The 20331-nt window shown below is 41.0% G+C and overlaps 1 protein-coding gene across 4 annotated transcripts in view; it reads left to right on the top strand.

Moving 5' to 3' along the window:
- Window positions 1–20331, top strand: part of grin2bb (glutamate receptor, ionotropic, N-methyl D-aspartate 2B, genome duplicate b) — a 151672-nt gene that overhangs the window by 9603 nt on the left and 121738 nt on the right. For all 4 annotated transcript variants that reach the window (XM_049571980.1, XM_049571981.1, XM_049571982.1 and 1 more), the window contains one exon: window positions 321–1053. In XM_049571980.1, coding sequence (XP_049427937.1) covers window positions 1045–1053 — 9 coding nt within the window. In that variant the 5' untranslated portion in view covers window positions 321–1044. The remainder of the gene's footprint in view (window positions 1–320; window positions 1054–20331) is intronic.

The following is a 20331-nucleotide window of genomic DNA, read 5'->3' on the forward strand; positions in this document are numbered from 1 at the left end:
GACTTTTTTGATGTGAGCAGTATGCCAAAAAATCTCTGCAACCCACTTTGAGTCAGGACCCATAGTGTCAGAAGCACTAGATTAAAGCAAGGGTAAAACAAAAGCACTGTGAGCATGTACCATGAAGAAAATAGCACAGCAATATTACTAGGCAACAACGTTCAACACAGTGAAGGGGGCATGTAGACACAGCGGCTTGACTGAGTTAAGCCTTGACCTCAGAGGCAATTGACTTGTGTACACAGCCTTCACCAACAACACATCCATCCACAGTCTTTCTCCGCCATCTGACTCTGTCCTTCTCCTCTTCTCCCTTTCAGACTGAGGAAGAGGGGAGCGCAGCACAGGCCGGAAAACTGATCATCATGACCGGCTAAGGCAAAGCGAAGGCAAGAAAGCCAAAGAAGAAGAAGGAAGGGAGGGAAGAAGAAGAGGAGTACGTACACACCCACTGCTGCTCATCTCCACGGCAACTGCATTCACACGCTCACAGACTTCTGGGAGGAGACCTTGGCGAGCTGCATCACCAGCATTGGAGGAAGGGGAATGAGAGTCAGATGGAAAGAGACGAATGAAAGAGCGTCCCTTCATCACTCACCATCTATCACCCTTTAGTTGCTTTTATTGAGTTCACGCAACTGCTGACATTTTAAGTTGATGGTCAACTTTTAAAGTCTTGTAAGATCTTAGTCAAAACACATTTCAACCAGCTTAGATCAGCAGGTTAATCTTTTTTGGTCTCTATACATGTAAAGACATCGTTTCTCAGCAATCAAGTGTCCTTTGTATGTATTATTATGCTTTAAAAACAGTCATCTCCACCCCTCCCACCTCAGCACTCTGATAACACCCAGCATCGCCCACCTCCACCCTCACTCAACCCAAGATCGCTTACCCCTCGCCCTGCAAGACCCGACCTTAGTCTTCTGTGCGTGACTTCATCTGTCTACCATCCCTTCATCCGAGGCTATGAGAGGAGGAGTCGAATCCCAGATCACTCCATCATGCCAGTTCTGAAGAGCAGAGAGGAGATCCGGGCTGGCAATGTTCAAGGTAGGCCAGTGATTCTAGTAATTGGATTTTTGTGTCTTTGAGCATTTCCTGAACCTTTTTCTCTGAAATCAGCTTGCTGTGTGTTTCCTGAGGTAAATTTCAGATGAACTTTTGCTTAAAACTTGTTTAATGGAATGCTTCAATCGCAATATGGTACATTTGTATATCAGTTCCTTGCCCTGTTTTATACTGAATTCACAATGAAAATGTTGTTTTTCTTGCATGCCTCCACAGTGAACTAAGAATCCAAAAACAGAGAAAATTCTTGATGAATTGGAGTAAAATAACAACAAGACTATATCAAAACATGCGTTTACAAACTCTCGCACAACTCATGGTATAATCCAAGTCTCATTTACCAAGTCATAGGCCAGGGCTTTTGCAAACATACATTTTCGTAAAACCTTACCATTTAAAACCCTTCCACAAAAACAGTCTCACACACGGACGAGTAGCGTGTCATGGCAAGTGCGTGCGTTTGAACTGTGCTGGATGGAATGCACAAGTAGAGTTCAAATGCATGTGTTCACCCAGACCCGTTATGCGTATGGGTAAGTGGTTTGAATAGTAAGGTTTTACAGAAAATGCATGTGTGTACTGTAAATTTGAAAGAATAGATGACACTTGGATCACACGAGTTGTGTGAGAGTATGTAAACAGATGTTTTGATATAGTTTTGTTGTTGTCAAACTTGGCTTCATTTTTCTTCAATTCATCAAGAATTTTCTCTGTTTTTGGATCCTTGGTTCATCATGGAGCGATGTGAGAAAAACAGTTTTCTTCACAAATTCAACGTAACACAGTGTGAGTAATTGATATACAAATCATTCATTCATTTTGTGGGTTTGAAGTATTCCTTTGGTAATGATCCTAACTTGGTCTATTATTTTCATTATTGATGAATCTACAGATATTTCTGTTGTTATGGTAACAAATAGTGAAAAATGTAAAAAGTCACATTTGCCTGGAGGACAAAACATCTTCTAACAGATTGAACTGGTGGCATTTGGATTTGATTATTGCTAAACAAAATTACTTAATATTTTTCTGATAGTTCATTAATTGACGAATTGACTAATCATTTCAGCTGTAGCTGTAGTGTAGACTGCATCCTAAAATCTAAAATATTCAAAATATCCAACTTCTGTGATTGTTTTCTTTCCTGTGTCCTGCTAAAATTTAACCGCAGATATTCATGATAATTACGGGTCATGTAAAATATCAGAACAGATTAAAATAATGGGTCAAAACACATCTACAGATGTGTCGTGTTACAGTATATAATATTTTGTAATTTGTGATGACACATGGTGCTTCTTGGGATAACAGCCTCAAGGATCTGCCTTGTGGGTTTTTTTCTTGTAAAATTGGGGAATCACTAGGCTTTATTTTTCAAGGTGGGAGCAGCTCACAGCGATTTAACTGTGCAGTTTTGTTACAGTGATCCTGCACACCACTTCATAATCATATAGTCTAGAAATGGGCTAAACCAAAAAAGTAGCCTCTTTTTTGAGGCTCTAGATGGGAATGATTTTTAGTTGTTTTTTCAAAGTTGAGAAAAAAATTTTATCAGAAAATTGTCTGACAAGTAAAGCCCAGCATGAACACAAATATCTTTGTTTGAATGTATGTGTAGAAGCTAATGGCAATTTTGATTTTGAGCAAGGCAAACAGATGAAAGCATAGAGACGGATGAACATTCATAGTGCAAAAGAAGAAAGGACAAATGTCTTTTTTTAGTCACATATGCTTTCTGGCGGCACTTTGTGAGGGAGCCCCGTGTTGAGATAACGAATAACGAGGCACCAGCTTCAGTAAGCCCATCAAAACCATGAGTTGTGCTGCTTCACAAGGGAAAACAGGTCTAGACAATAGTAACAGTATAAAGCAGGAGAACGGGGAAGCTGGAGCCTATTTTATTGCTGAGCTTGTGCGCCTTTCAGCAGGAGTTTGACTGATAAAAGGCACATTTAAAAGTATGAGGGGCGTGTAAAGATAATGGAAAGACTTATCTGAGAGGTAGTGTGACAAAGACTACAAGAGAGGAGATGAGGTAAAACCACCTCAAGAGGAGAGCTCACACCTGACATTCATGTGCACAGAATTAACTTTAAGACGAGTTTATAGTCATTTTCATTGTGTGTGTGTGTGTGTGTGTGTGTGTGTGTGTGTGTGTGTGTGTCAGTGTTTTTGCAACAGAAAATGCTCAGAAATCCCATGTTCTGTCACAGTGTCCGGCTGCTGCCAGTGGAGCAAGTCCAGGATTTGTCTCTTGGTGGCATCGTGGATCAGATTCTTGGCTGGATTGTTTTTAGCTTTGGGTGAGACGAGTTAATGCTCAAAAATCTAAACTGAGCTTTTCCACATTTGCATTCACCGACTCATAGGATCTGATGTAACTATCTAATTATGATGCGCCTCTTTGTTGAGGCGTGACTGAGAGGAGGTGTGTGACAGCTGGTTATGTCCCTCCTTCACAACAGCTTCAACACTGAGCAGACCTACTGCATTCTACTCCTTACTCACATATGCTGCACAGACACTGCGTTCCACAGCTCCCGAATTCCTCATTGCAATATTTCAATCTAAACTTCACCCTCTGTCTCGACAGTTGGGTATTGGCTGACACTCAAGGCTTGAAATGGCTGCATGTGAACTGTGTTTCTAGGGCAGATTTTCCATCTAAAAAAAAAAGAGGGGAGAGACATGACAGAGTGAGCAAGGGGTTAAGGCGTGGCAGACAGAAAAGGAGACAGACAGGCAAAGATCCAGGCGCAGGCGGTAAATCCAGGGGGAGCTTCACTGACAGTGGATGAAGGAGGAAGCTTTGTAGACAGATGTAGCTCTGAGTGCGTAAGCAACAAGGCCTAGGAGGGGCGTGTTGTTGCAGCGTCGTGATGCTGCATGTTTTTGGAGAGTGGGTTGGATAGAGGGGATTATTGGATCCGAGCGTTGGCTCTCTTGTCAGGCGGGCAGCATGGTCCCCCTGTTTTGATCGGTGGACCGTGAACAGAGCGGCCGCAGTGAAGTGCCATGAGTATATGGGCGTTGCGATGTTGACGCTTGGATACACAGACAGCCGACTGACTCAGTTTTGGATGGGAGCCTCATGTGACCAGCTTTACAAATGTTGATTGAGTCGTTGAAGGATTACAGGTGCTGAACAGCCTGGTGTTTATTGTTTACTCAGAGAGAGAGAGGGGGAGGGAGAGAAGTGCAAAGTAGTTACACAATGCCTCAGAAAAGCCTCTATCATCCATGCATTTTCAGATTATTTCAAGAAATGATCCATGCAACACAATCTAGAAAAAAATATGAATATATTACTAACTATAGCAAAATCTAATGTAATCTAAAGGCTAAAACTTGCCTCTGTGGACTGCAGGCAAAGGACATGAGTTGTTCACGCAGCCCTTTCTTTTATACTTGTATGTGCAATTGCGTAATGTTTATATCTTTTATTTCTCTGTTTTGCACCTGCCCCTCAAAAGGAGTTGGATCACCCAGTCAGCTTGCTTGACGTGCAGGTGTGAGCAGCTCAACCGAAATTCTAGGGAAAAAAAGTCTGTATTGTGCATTTTTGCAAACCACAGATACATGGCATTTGGACATAATTTTGTAGTGAATATGTTGAAACTTAATGTCTCTCAGATTTGGGCACAAAAATCACTTGGTTAAGTTAGGAAAGGATCATGCTTTGGCTTAAAACACCAACGTTTGGTGGCCACAAAAGCCACTGGAAAAGCAGGGACGGGCCGATGAAAAACACCAAGGTATGCTGGCTCAAACACTGCTGGGAAACATGGCAAGTTGTTGGTTCAGAACTGTGGTCTGCAGTGCTCTCCAGCCATCCGCCATCCCCTCCACCTCCCTGTGACAGAAGTCAGCTTATATATTATGTCACTTTAGAAATGTTTATATAATGCATATGAAATGCACAAATGTAATGTGCACATTTTCTTCTGGTGAATGGGCTGCACAACAACAGCCGACTTTTTTAGGGCCACAGGGCACCCAATGGCTCCTATGAACAGTGCATTTTACAAGCACCCCCTGCAAGAGTACAAGACTCAGTCCGGTCACTTCTACTGTACATTGTAAATTTTGAATTCGAACAGATGGTTAGAGATTTAATTTTAATTCACCCCCAAGTTTAAATGGAAGTTTGAAAAAAAAGACAGTCCAGACAGACAATATTTAATAAACTGGAAACTGTGTATAAATGTCATCCCATTTTTGTTAGAGACCGAAACTCAAGACGCCTCTTCTACCTCTCCTCTTCTTTACCTAGTCATGTGTGACTGTGAGAGAAGGAGGAAGAGCTAAGAATAGAGAAAAGGGGGCCCAATTCTGTGATGCCGCCTCTACCCACGTTGCTCAGCCTCTCGGTGTGCCGTTCTGTTAGTGAAGTCAGCAGGCATCCAACCAGTTTTCGTTGATATCTGTTAATGCAGGCTCTGCTGTAACTGAACACAATGCAAACTGTCGCTGTCTATATAAGTCACTTTATTTTCCACTGATGCAGAGATGGAGCCACAGATCTGTTTTTCACCCTGTATATGTTCACTAATAACATGATCAGAATGTCTGGGCTGGCACATGCAGAAATTTCATCAGATACTGTCACTTTTTCATGCCATGCCAAAGGGAGGCCTTTGAAGCTTCTCCACTGACAGACAGGGAAGAGAGACAGAGATTTTTTTCAAATAATTTTTCAGACAAATAAAAGAGACCGATAGAACAAAAGACAAGATCTACTGGCTGAGAAAAGGGTCGAGGTGCGGAGATGAGAGGAGCTGATGGAGGGTTTGATAGCTGAAAAAGACCGAGTAACATTTGATAATACTGTCCTCAAAAGGCGCACAAGAGAGACATCAGGACTTGCAAGAAATCATGTCATGCAGATGGCTTTGCTTAGAGGGGATGATAAGATGATAATACTGTTTTCAAAGACAGACAGGGAAGTGCTGAAACAAAAGAATGTTTAATTGAACCAGAGGAAGAAACGCGCCTGTGATGGTAATCATCAACAGAGTAAGATTACTTTAATGAGGAAGAAACTCTGACAGGTTCAGATTTTGTTTGTAAGTGAGTAATTCGTTCCTCTAAACAACCATGCACGATGATAATTATAAAACCAATCTTTTGTAAGGGAACCATTGGAAGACTTCAATCAGATTTTGTTTTGTTGATATTTCACAACCTTTTTGCAGTGCTATTAGCAGGTGGCAGCTATTTGACATCCCCAGTGGCTGTGTTTGCTAACCCGTTCCAAGTGTCAGTGAATCTGTCTACATTTGACCCTCAGCTGGGGCAACTTGTCAATTAATTAACCGTGACTTGAGACTTAGGAGTGGCTTTGGAGAGCAGACATCTGCCGAGGTGAGGACAAATTCCCCTCCACATACACAGACTTGAACATGAAGGAACAACACAAGCTCAGTGGGGAAGAGCTGCAGTTGTCAGAGACGTTTTTCTTTTTTTCCCCTTCTTCCTAACGAAGCAGAGGAACAGGTGATCAGTGAGACAGAGGCAAGGCTGAAGGCTAGAGCAGACCTCTCAGGGGGGTAAATTGGAAGGTGAGGAAAGAGAAGAAGAGGACATGTAACGATGTGTCTGGGGCTCTGCTGTCACATTTAGGCCTAAGTGGAGGCGAGTGTGCAGGCTTATATTACTGAGATTTATTTGTGTAGGTGTGATTGGATCTTAAAATAAATGTTCCAGCTTCTGGTTAGATGGAGAGCTGAGAAGATCAGAAAATTAATTGGCAACTATTTTGATAATCCAAAAAAGCCAAAGCATATATTACCTAGTTCAGTCTCATCTGTTGTCATATCCAAATTCAAGAACAAAATTACCAGATTAGTCAATAAAAAAGTCAGTTGTTGCAGCTTTAGATTGATCTATATGTAGTTGTCAGTGCAATACCCCCCCCCCTGCCAAAAAAACAATAACAAACAAACAAACAAACAAACAAACAAACTGTTGATGTAAACAATATATGCATATAAAACAGTCCTAAAATAAGGTATTAAGATAAAACAATCCTTTATTAGTCACCCAGCGTGGAAGTTTGCAGGGTTACAGTAGCACAAACCACAAGCATCAGTTAAAACATAAAATATCATATAATAATTAAGTACATAGTAAAAAAGAAAGTGTAAGTAGATGAATGGTTGTTTTTCACATTATTGCACAAAGGAAATGCTGATTTTGAACAGTCTAGATTCATATTGCAATGCGTAGATGACAAGTAAAACTAGTGCTATAAATTTGTGAATTCGACAAACAGCTAGCTAGATAGATTTATTTGACAATAATGAAGGCTAATAAGACTGCAGTCACCCAGTCCTGACCCTCACCCAGTGGCCACTTTAAGTACACCTGTAAAATCAAATGCAACTCAATACAACAGCCTGACACCATGAATTCTGCCTTTACAAAGACAGTGATAAACAGTGCTGTTGGACACTGTCATAAATAGACTATCTATGTTTATGTCTGTATCTGCATATCTTTATGTATGTCTGTGTCTGTTTGGGTTGTAGTTTGCACTGTTGTTGATCTGGAGTATTTCTGCCGTTCATCAACTGACCAGAGTTCGTTGACCTTCCTCTTGTTGCATGATCATGGCAATCGCTGACAAAACAAAACAAAAAAGTTGAAACTGAATTATTTCAAAAACCATAAGGAATTTAATGAGACCATTGCTAACAAAAAACAGTTGAGGATGTAATCAGCTGTACATCTCAGGTTATCAGCATAGTTTTTTTTTTTAACCTAAAAGCTCTGTCAGATGAGGCAGCTCAGAGATCCACTGAGACTGGAATGAAGATCATAGCATGATTGTAGGCTCACATGGTCTTGTGAGGCTGTGGTGATGATGAATGAGATGGTCACTGATTTCAGCTGATAATCTGAGAGACTTGAAGGGTGGAGAACCAGGACCAGCTGCTTTGTAGAGATGTTGGACCAGTCCAGACTCTCTGGGTGCTCCATTTAATTTATATTATCGAGCTTGTTTTATAGAGATGAATGTTAAATGAGCAATGACAGAGCATCTTTATGTAAATTGAAGAAGTAATAAATGAAATACTTGGTATGCAAACAGTTATTAAATGTCTATAAAGACGTGATGCTGAAAACAGTAAGAAATAAATAAAAGACGGACTGTTTGTCTGTACTGTGTGTTTTTCTCACACAGAAAACTGCTCTTCTCAGTTTATGAAACTGTAATGAGTTGTTTTTGATCTCTCCACCTTTGTATAACCTTGTAATCACAGAAATCTGCACTAGTCACATGCTCAAGGTCAGTAAGGGCATAACTGTACACATTTGCTATTTCTGTTCAAAGGCACACACAATGGGTTGGTAAAGTAGAATATAAATAGAAAGGTGTGGTAATTATTAATAATTAATGCTCAGCAAGTCACATTACTTGTCTCACCTTTTAAATAGCTGTGCAGATTATAATGGTGCCTTGTATGATTGGCTCATCCAACAGAGAGGAGAGTGCAAACCAGATTCTCCACGAATATGCAACGTAAATCATGTTCGTCATGTTTTTTTTTTACATACTGAGACATGTTGTCGCTGTTGTAGTTGTTAAGGCTCATTTAGGGGCCATACACATGCCACGTCTTTAACTGCCTGAGAAACACAAGGTCAGGTGCTGGGCCCTACTCTTATGCCTACTCCGTGCCATCTTCCAAGGGCACGGAGACAGGTTGTGTCTGAGGTTGCTAAGCAACCATAACCAGCACCATATCATAGCCTACCTACCAGAAATCCTGAGTGCAGAGCTGATCTTCTTCCAGTTGTTGTTTTTTAATTGTGTATTTGGCTAAAAATATTGTGCAGATGTAAAGCTCTGGGTAGCCTTGCACTAAAATGATCAACTTCTTATTCATATTTCCTACAGGCTGATATTCACGGAAGAAGGGAAAGATATCTGCTGGCTGTGATTGGTTGATCCTTGTCACATGACATGCAGTGTGCGCTGCTATGTTCCAGAAGTTGAACTCTCAGTGTGCACTCATCACGCCCTGAAAAATAGACACTTAGACACTACGCTGTGACAGCGTCGCTCTAGCGTTTGAGCGCACCTCAACGCACTTGCCACAGGAAACAGGTTGACATGGGACAAGGTTTAATATTGTACCTTTAAACAAAGGCAGTGTTGTAGACGGCGGTGGTCTGTGCAGCCATTGTATACATCCTGACATGGACAGAGAATTCTTTTCACTATAGTCCTGATTCGCTGTGTTTTGCCATTATTGAAATATCTTAGTTGTCTCCTGTAAGTGTATCTCACTTGAACTGTGCTACAGTGCCTTCACAATCTCCAGTGGTACTGCTCCATTTAGTCCATATCCATAAGCTTTGTGCTTAATACAGACTTTACTAGAATCTGCACAGTAGTAACATTTCATTTGAGGTGTTGACTGATGTGTATTCACCATTTTTCTGTAATTACCACACATTTCTGTTGTGCATTTTATTTTTTTCCACTGGAATCACTAAAATATCATGATAAAGATATGATGTGCAGTCGTGCTGAAAACAGACCTGATCCAAAAACAGAAAAACCCTGATTTTAATTTCCTTTTTTTGCCATGCACACTCTGCAGGACACAAAAATACCAAACAAACAGACAAAGCGCATGTTAAGCACAGGAAAATAGCAACATGTTATAGCCTTACATTTAATATGTGCCTTGTGCACTCATGAAAACTGAGTTCCAAGTCAGAGCAGATGTTTTCAGGATGTTAGGTTGGTGACCATTAGACAGAGGGGTTGTCAGGTTATAGACTTAAAAAAGCAAATAAATTAAATTCAACAAACTGACATGGCCTGGGATAGAGGGCTTGCTTGCAGGCAGTGCAGCTACAGATGCAAGTAGAGGTGTAAGGGGACTACAGAGGTCTTGGGTCGCTGCAAGGCCCTTAGGTAATTAAGGAATTATAAAACTGACAAAGTGGGTTGTCGGTATTTCATTACAACTAGTCTCATGGGTCCTAGGCGCCATAGGCGTGCTATCAAAACCTCAGGAGAGCTGTAGCTGTTGAATGCTCAGATTTTGCCACCAGTAAAGTAGTAGATACCAAATTGGTTTAGAATGAAGAATGAAAAAGTCCAGTATCATGTCTCAGCTTTTCAGAAAGGCCGGTCAAAGAAACCTGAGAAAATACATTATGGGCTCAGGCTGAAGGGAGCGTGAGACCGGCTCTTTATAGACTGCGCTGCCTCAGATAAAAAGGGGTAACATATTGGATCAGAGTGAGTTATGATACCCTTTAGAAAAGAAAAAACAGGCTGGAAACGTGTAGTTTGTGACAGATTGTACATGAGACATGGGTCTGCATGCACTGTGTAGAGGTGGTCCAGGCGGTAAAGAGTCCTGTGTTTCTGCAGAGAGGGACACGTCACTTTGCTGCTAAATTAAGTCCAGAGCAGGAGATATAACCTCAGTGGAATAAATGGCTTCAATGAGGTAATGAAGACCCCGGGGAATAGATGGATCTTGCCTCAATCTTGCATTTTTTTCATCCCTGTGCCTCAGTGTGTATGTTTAGTTGTGTGTATTTGTGCATGCATGTATTGCACTGATGTGGTCATATATATATGTGTGTGTGTGTGTGTGTGTGTGTGTGTGTGTGTGCGCGTGCTCCCTGTCTCGGTCAGTTTATTTGCCTCTGATGAAGAGACCATATAATGTTATTTAGAGAGCTCAGGCAGCCTCAGTACGACAGTCAAGATCCATAGTGCATCTCATTATAAGTGCAATTAGCAGGGAGAGCATTCTTGACCAGACTAAAGTGCACTTAATGAAACACCCAAGACCCTCTTCAATAAACTAGCGATTTTTTTTTCTGCCATTCTGGCCCTTCCACAAGACAGCAGTAAAGTGACAGATTATTCAGTAGAGAGCACTGTATTAGAAGATTTCTCAAAGACTTCAGTAATACAATCACAACACACACACTGTTGGTTACTGTCCCTTATATGTTATATTCCCTCGACTCTCTGTTGTCTCTTGCCTGCATTGCTTTGTTGCTAATTCCATAAAATCTATCTCCATCTTTCTCTACATATCATCCCACCTTGATACTAAATTAAAAATCTTTAAGCGTCCAAAAGAATCTGCATGGTTTAAGTGATAAGGTGGGTGATATTTTATATTTTTCATATTGGCAGTAAACCTCACGAAAAGACCAAAAACAAAAGTGTTGTCTGTGTAGCCAAATCCTGATATAGTTTCTTCTTCTGCACTGTAGACCTCCATTGTTGTTCAGAAAACTATTAAAAACATATTGCCACACTGTCACAGTGGATGACGTGTTCCTTCATTACGATGAGTTTATTTCTAGTCAGTCTCAAAATAACCATCCTGCTGCCGTCAATACTCACAAGGCCACCAAATGTGTGGTAATCCACAGCTGAAAATATTCCCCAACAAACGCTGAATAGCAAATGAATCTAGATAATTACAAGCCATTTTTAAGGACCGACATCCTTAGTAGGAACAAATGGGCTTGGTGCTGAGAGCTACAGATAAGGTGGGAAATTATTAAGAGATGTCCTTGTTCACATTGACTTTAGCCCTGAGTGAGAAAAGAAGCCCCCTCATTCATTTGAATATGTACAGCTCAGTGATGTAGCAGGTTGCCAGCCACTGACTGTATGAAAATAATGGACATAGCCATTGTGGTCACCCATTGGTCTATGGACACCTGTTTTGAAGCCTTGAGTTTGGCATTTTGGCCAATGCCATTTTGGATTTTTGGAGCCAGCAGAGACCATATTTAAAATTCAGCCAACATGTTCTCACTCCCAACTCATCAAATATTGCACTTTTGGATACCTAGTCCGTCTACATATGACGTGCTAGGTATCCTCCTGTGTCTGTTGTTGACGTTCCAGGATGCGTGCCACTTAATGCCTGTTACATGAATTATGTCTTTTCAAAATGTACAGTTTCAGCTCGGTAAATGCACACAGTCTTTTTCAAAATAAATATAGAACATTGTTGAAACACCTTGTATTTCCATTTTTTTCCTTGTGCAACAAAGGCACATGGTTAGGTTTAGCAAAAAACATCATGGTTTGACTCCACATTCATACAGGAAGGTAACTCTGGGCTTCTGGGTGAAAGTCCGGTGTTTGTTGGACCCATCCAACACCCCTCTGGCCCACTCCATAGGGACTTTCCAGCTCCGTAAATTACATTGTTATCCAGCAGTGTTTCTAACTGATGTTGCCCGGTGGCAAGGGTGCCTTTTTTGTCTGTGTCTGATGCCGAAATTCCTGACCAAGCAACAGTATTTGATGACTTTGGAATGAGAATAGGTTGATTCAGCGTAAATAAAAAAAATCACCCTTCATACTGTTAAGATTAACAGTTAAAAAAGGAAATTAGCTATTTGAGACCAAAACTGTTTTTTTGTACCAAGCTGTAAATGTATATTTCTGCTGTAAAGTTGGGCATTTTAACAAGGGGGTCTATGAAGATTTGAGCCAGCTTCAAGTGGTCATTAGAGGAATTGCAGCTTTGGCACATGTGTGTAGGCTTCATTTTTCAGCCTTGGAGGTTGCCGCTTGGTGCCAGCACACAAGGCTCCAGCAAGAAAACACAGAGACCTTTAGCAAAGAAAAAAGTTTGGCTGGACTGTAATGCAACATCATCTGTTGAAAGATAGAATAATTGCAGCCATAATAATTAACTTCAGTTGTAAAATCCTGTCTTAAGAGTGTTATGAATCACTGTTTGAGACTCAAGGATTTGTTACTCAGATCTGTCTGGATCATATTTCAGGGTTGTTTTTGGTCTGAACACCTGCCAACACATTGTGTCAGTCCTTTCAAAGGATTTGTTGATAATAAGAAAAATATGGAATAAAATATAGAATAACACCACTTGCATCACTTAAATGTGATTGCCTGTTCTACAGCAGGATAGTGTATTTTCATTCAATCCTGACCATGAAAATGTAGTAGTATACTTTGCAGCCAAAAATTCAACTCAAAGTGGCAGTTGACTTTGTGAGAGTGAATTGAATAATTAGAGAGGATGTAAATAGAACTTGTGTTGACTCCCACCACCCCTGCAGGGGAGTGATTATAGCTGCATGATGTCTGATTACCTGACTGAACACAAAGTCACACAGCTCTGACAGTCAGAATGTCATTCACTGAAAACAAAAACATCTTTAGTCTCTTGGTACAGGTGATTTGAAACTTAGGAGTGTTGGCTGTGCACGCACTCACCGGCCAGATCTTAATTGAATAGGGGAAAGTCAAAAAAATGTAAATATATAAATGGGGCCGAATATATATAAATGCCCCCCCCCCCCAAACACACACACACACACACACACACACACAGACTCTTTAAGTGGCTTCCTATGTTGCCTATAGGAAGATTTGCCACTATGCATTAAGTCATTTTCTATTCTTCTGTGTTAAATAACAGCTTTTCACTGTGTTTTCAAGGCCCCTCTTCACACTGAGATGTGTCAGACAGTTGCTCATTTGCTGCTGTGATGCTTAGGTTACTTTAGGTTAGGTGTACTGTTTTTTAAAGGGCCCTTTAGTTAACACATGTCCAATATGTAGATAACACACCATTTTACGCTAGGATTATTCTGAAAGATGTGCTAACACTAGATAATGCCCTTATTTTGTCACTTGTTTACTGTTTTAAATAAACAACAGAAATAGTCTTATATTTAAAAAGCATTTGTCATAGGAAACATTTGGTGTATGTGAAGGAAAACTAGTCCACTATTTTCTAGTATAAATTACTTTTTATTTTTTAATTATTGATGATATATTGGAGTTGTAAGAGAAATGTCAGACATTGTCACCTGCTGTGGCATCTCTCCAGTGGCAATCTAGACTTTTGAATGAAATGAAAGCACTCAACTCTCAAAGATTTTTCTTTTTTTCACAGTTGCCAGGTCACAATGTGTGCATATACTGAAGCTATAGTAGTGTTATAATGCCCTTTTTAATGTATTAAAGCACATTTTTGTTCAGTATTTGTTTTTATTTAGAAATTACATCTGATGTTAGTGTGTGCTTTCGTGGAGATGACAAAAGTACCACTCTTACCTGTAACTGACCACCCACTGAATGTAAATGGGATCCGTAATAGATATGCCTGTCAGCTTATGTTATCCACAATGCCTTTCAAATGCTATATGGCGCAGCCCACCACATCAAGTCTCCAGGGATATAGTAGAGCCTGATAATGATGGCCTACGTGTGTTTTAAATAGCGTGGCAGTTTCAGTTTTAATGTCTCTCAGCCGGCTGCTTTCAGCCTCTGCAATATAAACACTATAGTCTGTAATCCCCGGCAATATTCAGGAAGAAAACATCTGATCGTTAAAGTCCGCACACATTCGTTACTGTGGGGGACAAGTTGATTGAGGCACACGGTTCATGGCTTGATTGATCGTGTGGAATCTTTATCGGCAGATTGGAAGTCCTTGAGTGTGAGCGTGTGCAGTTGCGCGTCTCAAGCAGCTCTGGTTATTCTATTGGTGGCTTGTGCCATTTGAAAGACTGCGATGATCAATGTGCTTTGTAAATGTTAAGTGTGATATGACTAATGCCTCTGTCATATTGGCATGATCTGGCTGACCTGTAGCCTGCTGTGTGCACATGAACCTGATTGTGTATTATTTCTGCATGTAAGGGCACATATGTCCTCTCATATTGGAAAAACAGAAGCCATATATGCAACAGTAGCGCTCAGATGTCTGACCCAAACAGTGCTTGACCTACAGTGCATGCATTCAAACCATTTGCATGACCAGTTCAGTGCTGGTGCATGTGTGTCTTTATGGGAGCACAGGGCAGAGGGTTTGTCACGTCTGCAGTAAATTACTGGATACAGGCAATGCTTACATGTGGGTGTTATATGTAGCTGTTCAGCACCACTTATCCATGTTTTCCTGGCGCTGCATATGTTATTGTAATTACTGTGTAAGTGCTGTAATGGGCACACAAGAGCACATAAATTCATGTGTCAACTTTGATTCGTTGACGCAGTGTTAGGTGGTTTACTTTTGTCCTATTACGCTGTGAGCATATGATCCACTCTTGACACCCTCCATTTAAATGTTATTAATTGGTGGGCTGTTAATGACAGTGCATGCATAGCAGCTCCTGCTCCGCCTGTTTGCTGGCTGGATGCTCCCTCCATCCTGTTATTTCTGTTTATTTGCCTGTAGCCCTTTTGGAGATTCATTTTTAATGTGAGGTACACTAAAGGCGGAGCAGTGGATCATCTCTATCTGCAGGAGTGCATTAACTTAACTCGTATGTGTGTACGTGGGTGTGCATGCACACGTTTGTGCGAAGGCACCGTGATATTTATTTTATGTTACAAGCGTTTTATTTTTGTCAGTGAGAGTCGGCACAGCAATATGCGCCAGCTTAGATAAAAGTAAATTGTGTATTATTAGGAGAGGGCACGCACTGCGTGAAGTGTGCTGCATGAATTAGTGCGAGTTGTGTGTATCTTCCTGTCCATCAGGGTGTTATGTGGAGGCATATTTGAATTGTTACTATGGAAACCGAGCACTGCTGTTATACAGAAACGCATATCCGAGTGGGTCTCTGTCTCTCTCTCTCTGCTCCCTCGTTCACTGTCACACTTCTTGCATTATTTTCAAAGATTTTTTTCTAATAGTTTCCCTCTGTGTCCCTCTCAGTAGATTCATCAGCCCTTTAGCAGAATTTCCATCCTTTTTTCCCACAACACGCTGTGGATTGAGATCATTTCCTTCTTCCTTGCTCAGTTTTCTTTTTTCTTTAGATTTCTTTAACCTCCTCCCCACCCTTGACTCTTCTTTTATCATCCTGTGCTAATCATGTCCTCTTTTCATCTTTCGTTCCTCAGCTGTATTGCCCTTCCACACCTCCCTCCCTCACTCCCTCCCTCCTCTGGGTTTCTTATTGCTGTTCCTTCCTCCACCTCCATCTCTTTTGTGTATGTCTCTATTTATTCTTTCCCTCGCCCCACTCTTCTCTCTCTTCTTCTCTCTGCTGCCTTCCTCCCACTCATTTCCTCCTCCTCCTCCTTCTCTCTCTCTCTCTCTCTCTCTCTCTCTCTCTCTCTCTCCCTCTTTCTCTCTCTCTATCTGTCTGCTCCTCTGTGGCACCCCCATGGAAAATTCAGCTCGTTTACAATTAGCATGTGCACCTGCAATTAAGCCTGACAAACCTCTGGTAATTAGACCTTTTAGACAAACTGTTTTTTATGTGGAGATCACATTTCCTCCTCTTCTTATTTTCAATACAGTTCAGGCCTCTTCACTCTCTGCCCGCCCTGTTTTACAGATTACTCCTTGCTGTTTTCTGCCTCTGCCGGATTTCAGTTCTCCTCCCAACTTCTCTCTTTGTTTTCTTTGGACTTGGTGCTGACTGGATCAGCTCCTCAACACACGGGGTGCTTGATAAATAAAAGATTAGCAAAGGTGTTGTGCTAGCAAAGAAGAGGAGCAAGCCTTTTACTCTGCCCTTCATTTATCCCTCTCTGAAAGTGCTCCATCGTGCTTAATTTAGAATATGAGCATGAACATATACTCATTAAGATTCCACATCTTTATCTATGCAGAAAATATACCCAAATTTGTCCCCCCGATACACTCACACACACATACACACACACAGTAAGAAACCACAATTTTCACATCAGGCTATGACTAATTGTGTTTCCCCTGCCTGTCACCTCCCTCTGCTCACATGTTTCACTCCGCCTCTCTCTTTCTCTCTCTTGCTTTCTTTTTTTTTCGTGACCATTTCTCCTCTGTACTCTACTCCATGTGCTCTTTGCACGGCTGCTAATAGAGGAGCCGTAAATAATAGCAATAATAGTAAATAATAGGTCTGCAGTTGACTTCAAAGAGCAGTGAAGGGATCTCAGAGGGTTGGAGGGAGCAACTGAAAGAATACATGTTTGGAGGGTAAAAGGGAGAAAAGCAATAAACGTAGTGTGGGAGGGAAAGAGACGGGGGGAGAGACCAAAAGGAGAGACAGACTCAGTGGAGCCCGGTCTGAGTGTCTAATGGTCACTTAGCCTGGCAGCTAGTCCATGAAGCTGTGAGGCTGTCAATCTGTCAAAATGCACCCAGTGCTGTCCTGACACACACACACACACACACACACACACACACAGCTCTCTATCTCCTTCCCGCTCTGTCTTTGATGTGTGCCACAGGGTTCCTCCAAGGAAGTCACAGCACAGTATAATAGATGTGGCGTTGTCACTTGATGCTCTATGAGAGCTTACAGGCCTCTCTCAGTGTGTGGCTTGATACCGTGCTATCTGGGTCACTTGGTTCAGCAATTAAAGGGTTGAGTCATCTGTATGTCTTAAGACCTTTACCAATACCGGAAAATACTCTTTATTAGCGTCATTCATAACATGGAGCCAACAACAATGGTATAATTACAGAATATTTTTTTCAGTTAGTAAAACTTGCTCTGCCCAGTGTAGCTCTATCAGACGAGAAGAACAAAATAAGTTAGCTCTTACTTCATGTGTTATTTTATCATATTTGCCCACTTTGACAATTGCAGATGTAGTGTATTTTGCAGCAACTCAAACAAATTAATATCCTCATCAGATGCTCATCTCTTTTGTAACAACCATTGCTCTCAGTATTACAAAATGATAGTTAATACAGAATGAAAAATTGAGTGGTATGCTCCATTTCTTTTTGTGAAAGTCTCTCCGAAATTTAGATGAAGTAGATGAGAATTTAACTTGCTGGATAAGTTTAAAATAGCACAACTGTATCTTCTATGGGTCTCCTAGATTCTTAAGGTACATATATCAATATTTGAGATTTAACAACAACAACAAAAAAAAGAAAATAATTCACCAACCAATATTTTTTGTTAATATAACGTATAGCATAAATGAACATTTTTGATAAGGATCCCTTGCATTTTTATTTAAGTTGAAATTATAATTATTAATGGTTCTGTATGCGACATTCAGAACAGCAAACCACTGTTAGATAAAGTGAAGTTATGGCATCTAGAACAGAGGATAAAGTTACACTCACTCGGTGTGCGTTGTAATCTGAGCTTCTCTGTGGTTTGTTGTGATAAACTGGTTCAGCTGTGTATACATGTTAGAACATGTATCCGCAAGCTAGCTCATCGTCCTTCCCAGTAAAACTTGCTGGAGTGCGGCATAGTACTCTGTTTAGCTGTAATAGCGAGAGTTTTTGAAGAGGAAGTGGGCGCCATACTGTTTCCCACATAGTAGAAATGGAGGCTGAATTGAGATCAAACAGTGAAACTAAACGGTGCTGGTTAAATATAAACCAAGACTGTGTTACTGCACTGGCTATTTCTCACCTCAGATGTTTTCAGAAACATGTTTTGGCTTAATGTTTGCTGTAATACAAGATGGTTTGTTACCAAGCAGCTGCCATTGTGTAAAACAGACAAGTTCACATAATGTCACCTACTAGCAGGTAGGGTTGTCACAATACTAAAATTTCAAACTCAATATCGATACCCAGGAAAATATTCAATACTCGATACCATTTTCGATACAGCAGCAAAAAATTAAGAGGCATGTCATTTTTTAAATAAAGATACAAGACAGTAGTCGTAGTAAGAGTAGTAGATAAGACAGTAACATCAATGATAACAACAAAAAATCCCCCCAAAATAAATAACAACCAGAAACAAGATCTGTCCATACAAATGTATTTATCTACAGCCCTGTTTATTTTCTGTGCTTCTGGTGAATTGGCACCATATTTTCGTTGCTGATCAAATAGAGTTGGTAGTTCAGGCTCAGGATGCTCCTGTTTCTACCTCACTATGTGATCAGAGAACCAGGGGTTACGGGAGAAACCAAACGTTTTTTCAGCTTCAATCTGTGACTTAACAGTTAACATAACTTTTCAGACACACATAATTGTGTTGTCCTGTTAAACTAACATTGTCTATTAATGTTACAGACGGGCATGGCTGATAAAGTTTTCTGCTTAGCTCCCACATTAACGTTAGAAGTTATATTTTAGTTTGATGCTGGCGACACCAGCTGCTCAGCCGCTAGTGAGGGGAGGGGCTGTACTTGCCGTCTGCAGAGTGCTTTGTTCACTTCACTAAATATTTCCAAAGAGCGCTTTTTCCTTTATCATTTTTGACCAAAACTGGCTGCTCTGACCCTCCTGCAGCTGTGCTGGCCATATTACAGCAACAGAAATGTGTGCATGCATGCACAGCGACGACAACAAGCTGGGTTGCAGCGAAGGCTCTGTGCCTGCCAGACGCTGCCTGCACAGCTCGTGTCCGTCGGACCCATCACGTGCACCTGACAGGCGCTGAGGGGGCCTGCACTGTTAGTATTGATACTTTTGTAAATTAGTATTGTATCCGGATACAGCGTTTGAGTATCGATACTTTTCGGAGTATCGATACTTTTGACAACCCTACTAGCAGGAGCAGTTTTTGGTCTGATGTGGTGCAATGCATTATGGTAGTTGTAGGTTTTCTACCTCTGGAGTCACAGGTCTTTTTCTCTGTTTTCTCTGGTCATGTAGCACCAATTTCAAAAGTATTTGGCATAGACAGCCCAGTTTTATTAAAAGACCATCTTTCCAGTAGAGGTGTAAATCACTAGGGTTGCAAAATTCCGAGAATTTTCAAAAATGGAAACTTTCCATGGGAATTTATGGTAATTAATGGGAATTTATGGGAATAAACGGGAATAAACGGGAATAAACTGGGAATTTTCAAAATTGATGGTTGGCTCTTCATAGGGAACTTAAATATAGTTGAGGAAAGTTATATTTTAGCATAATCTTGACTAAAACAAACAGATGCCATTCAAATACACTTGAATATCCATGCCATTCCTCAACCACATGCACAGAGCACACTGCTTACTGCATGGCTATTGAGACCACACCCCCTACTGGCACTGTGCATGCCTCCATCACATGTACAGAAGATTTCTAGAAGACTGGACCACACTTTTGAGCCTGAAGCACAAAGACTATTGAAGGCACACATTTGAGCCTGTGGACTAAACAAAGTGAAGTAAGTTTTGATGATATTATGACAGAGGAAACTGCTGTGATCAAGTCATTTGGAAAAGCGGAGGGAGTTCTGCATGAAGCCGGTGCATGCAGCAGCGTACATGCTGGACCCAAAATATGACAAGGGCATACTTTTTGGGGAAGAGATTAAGGGTGCCTACGCGCTCATTACAGCCATGGCTGACCACCTGGGTCTCGA

The sequence above is a fragment of the Epinephelus fuscoguttatus genome, linkage group LG3, assembly GCF_011397635.1.
Source record: "Epinephelus fuscoguttatus linkage group LG3, E.fuscoguttatus.final_Chr_v1".
Classification (NCBI taxonomy): Eukaryota; Metazoa; Chordata; class Actinopteri; order Perciformes; family Serranidae; genus Epinephelus; species Epinephelus fuscoguttatus.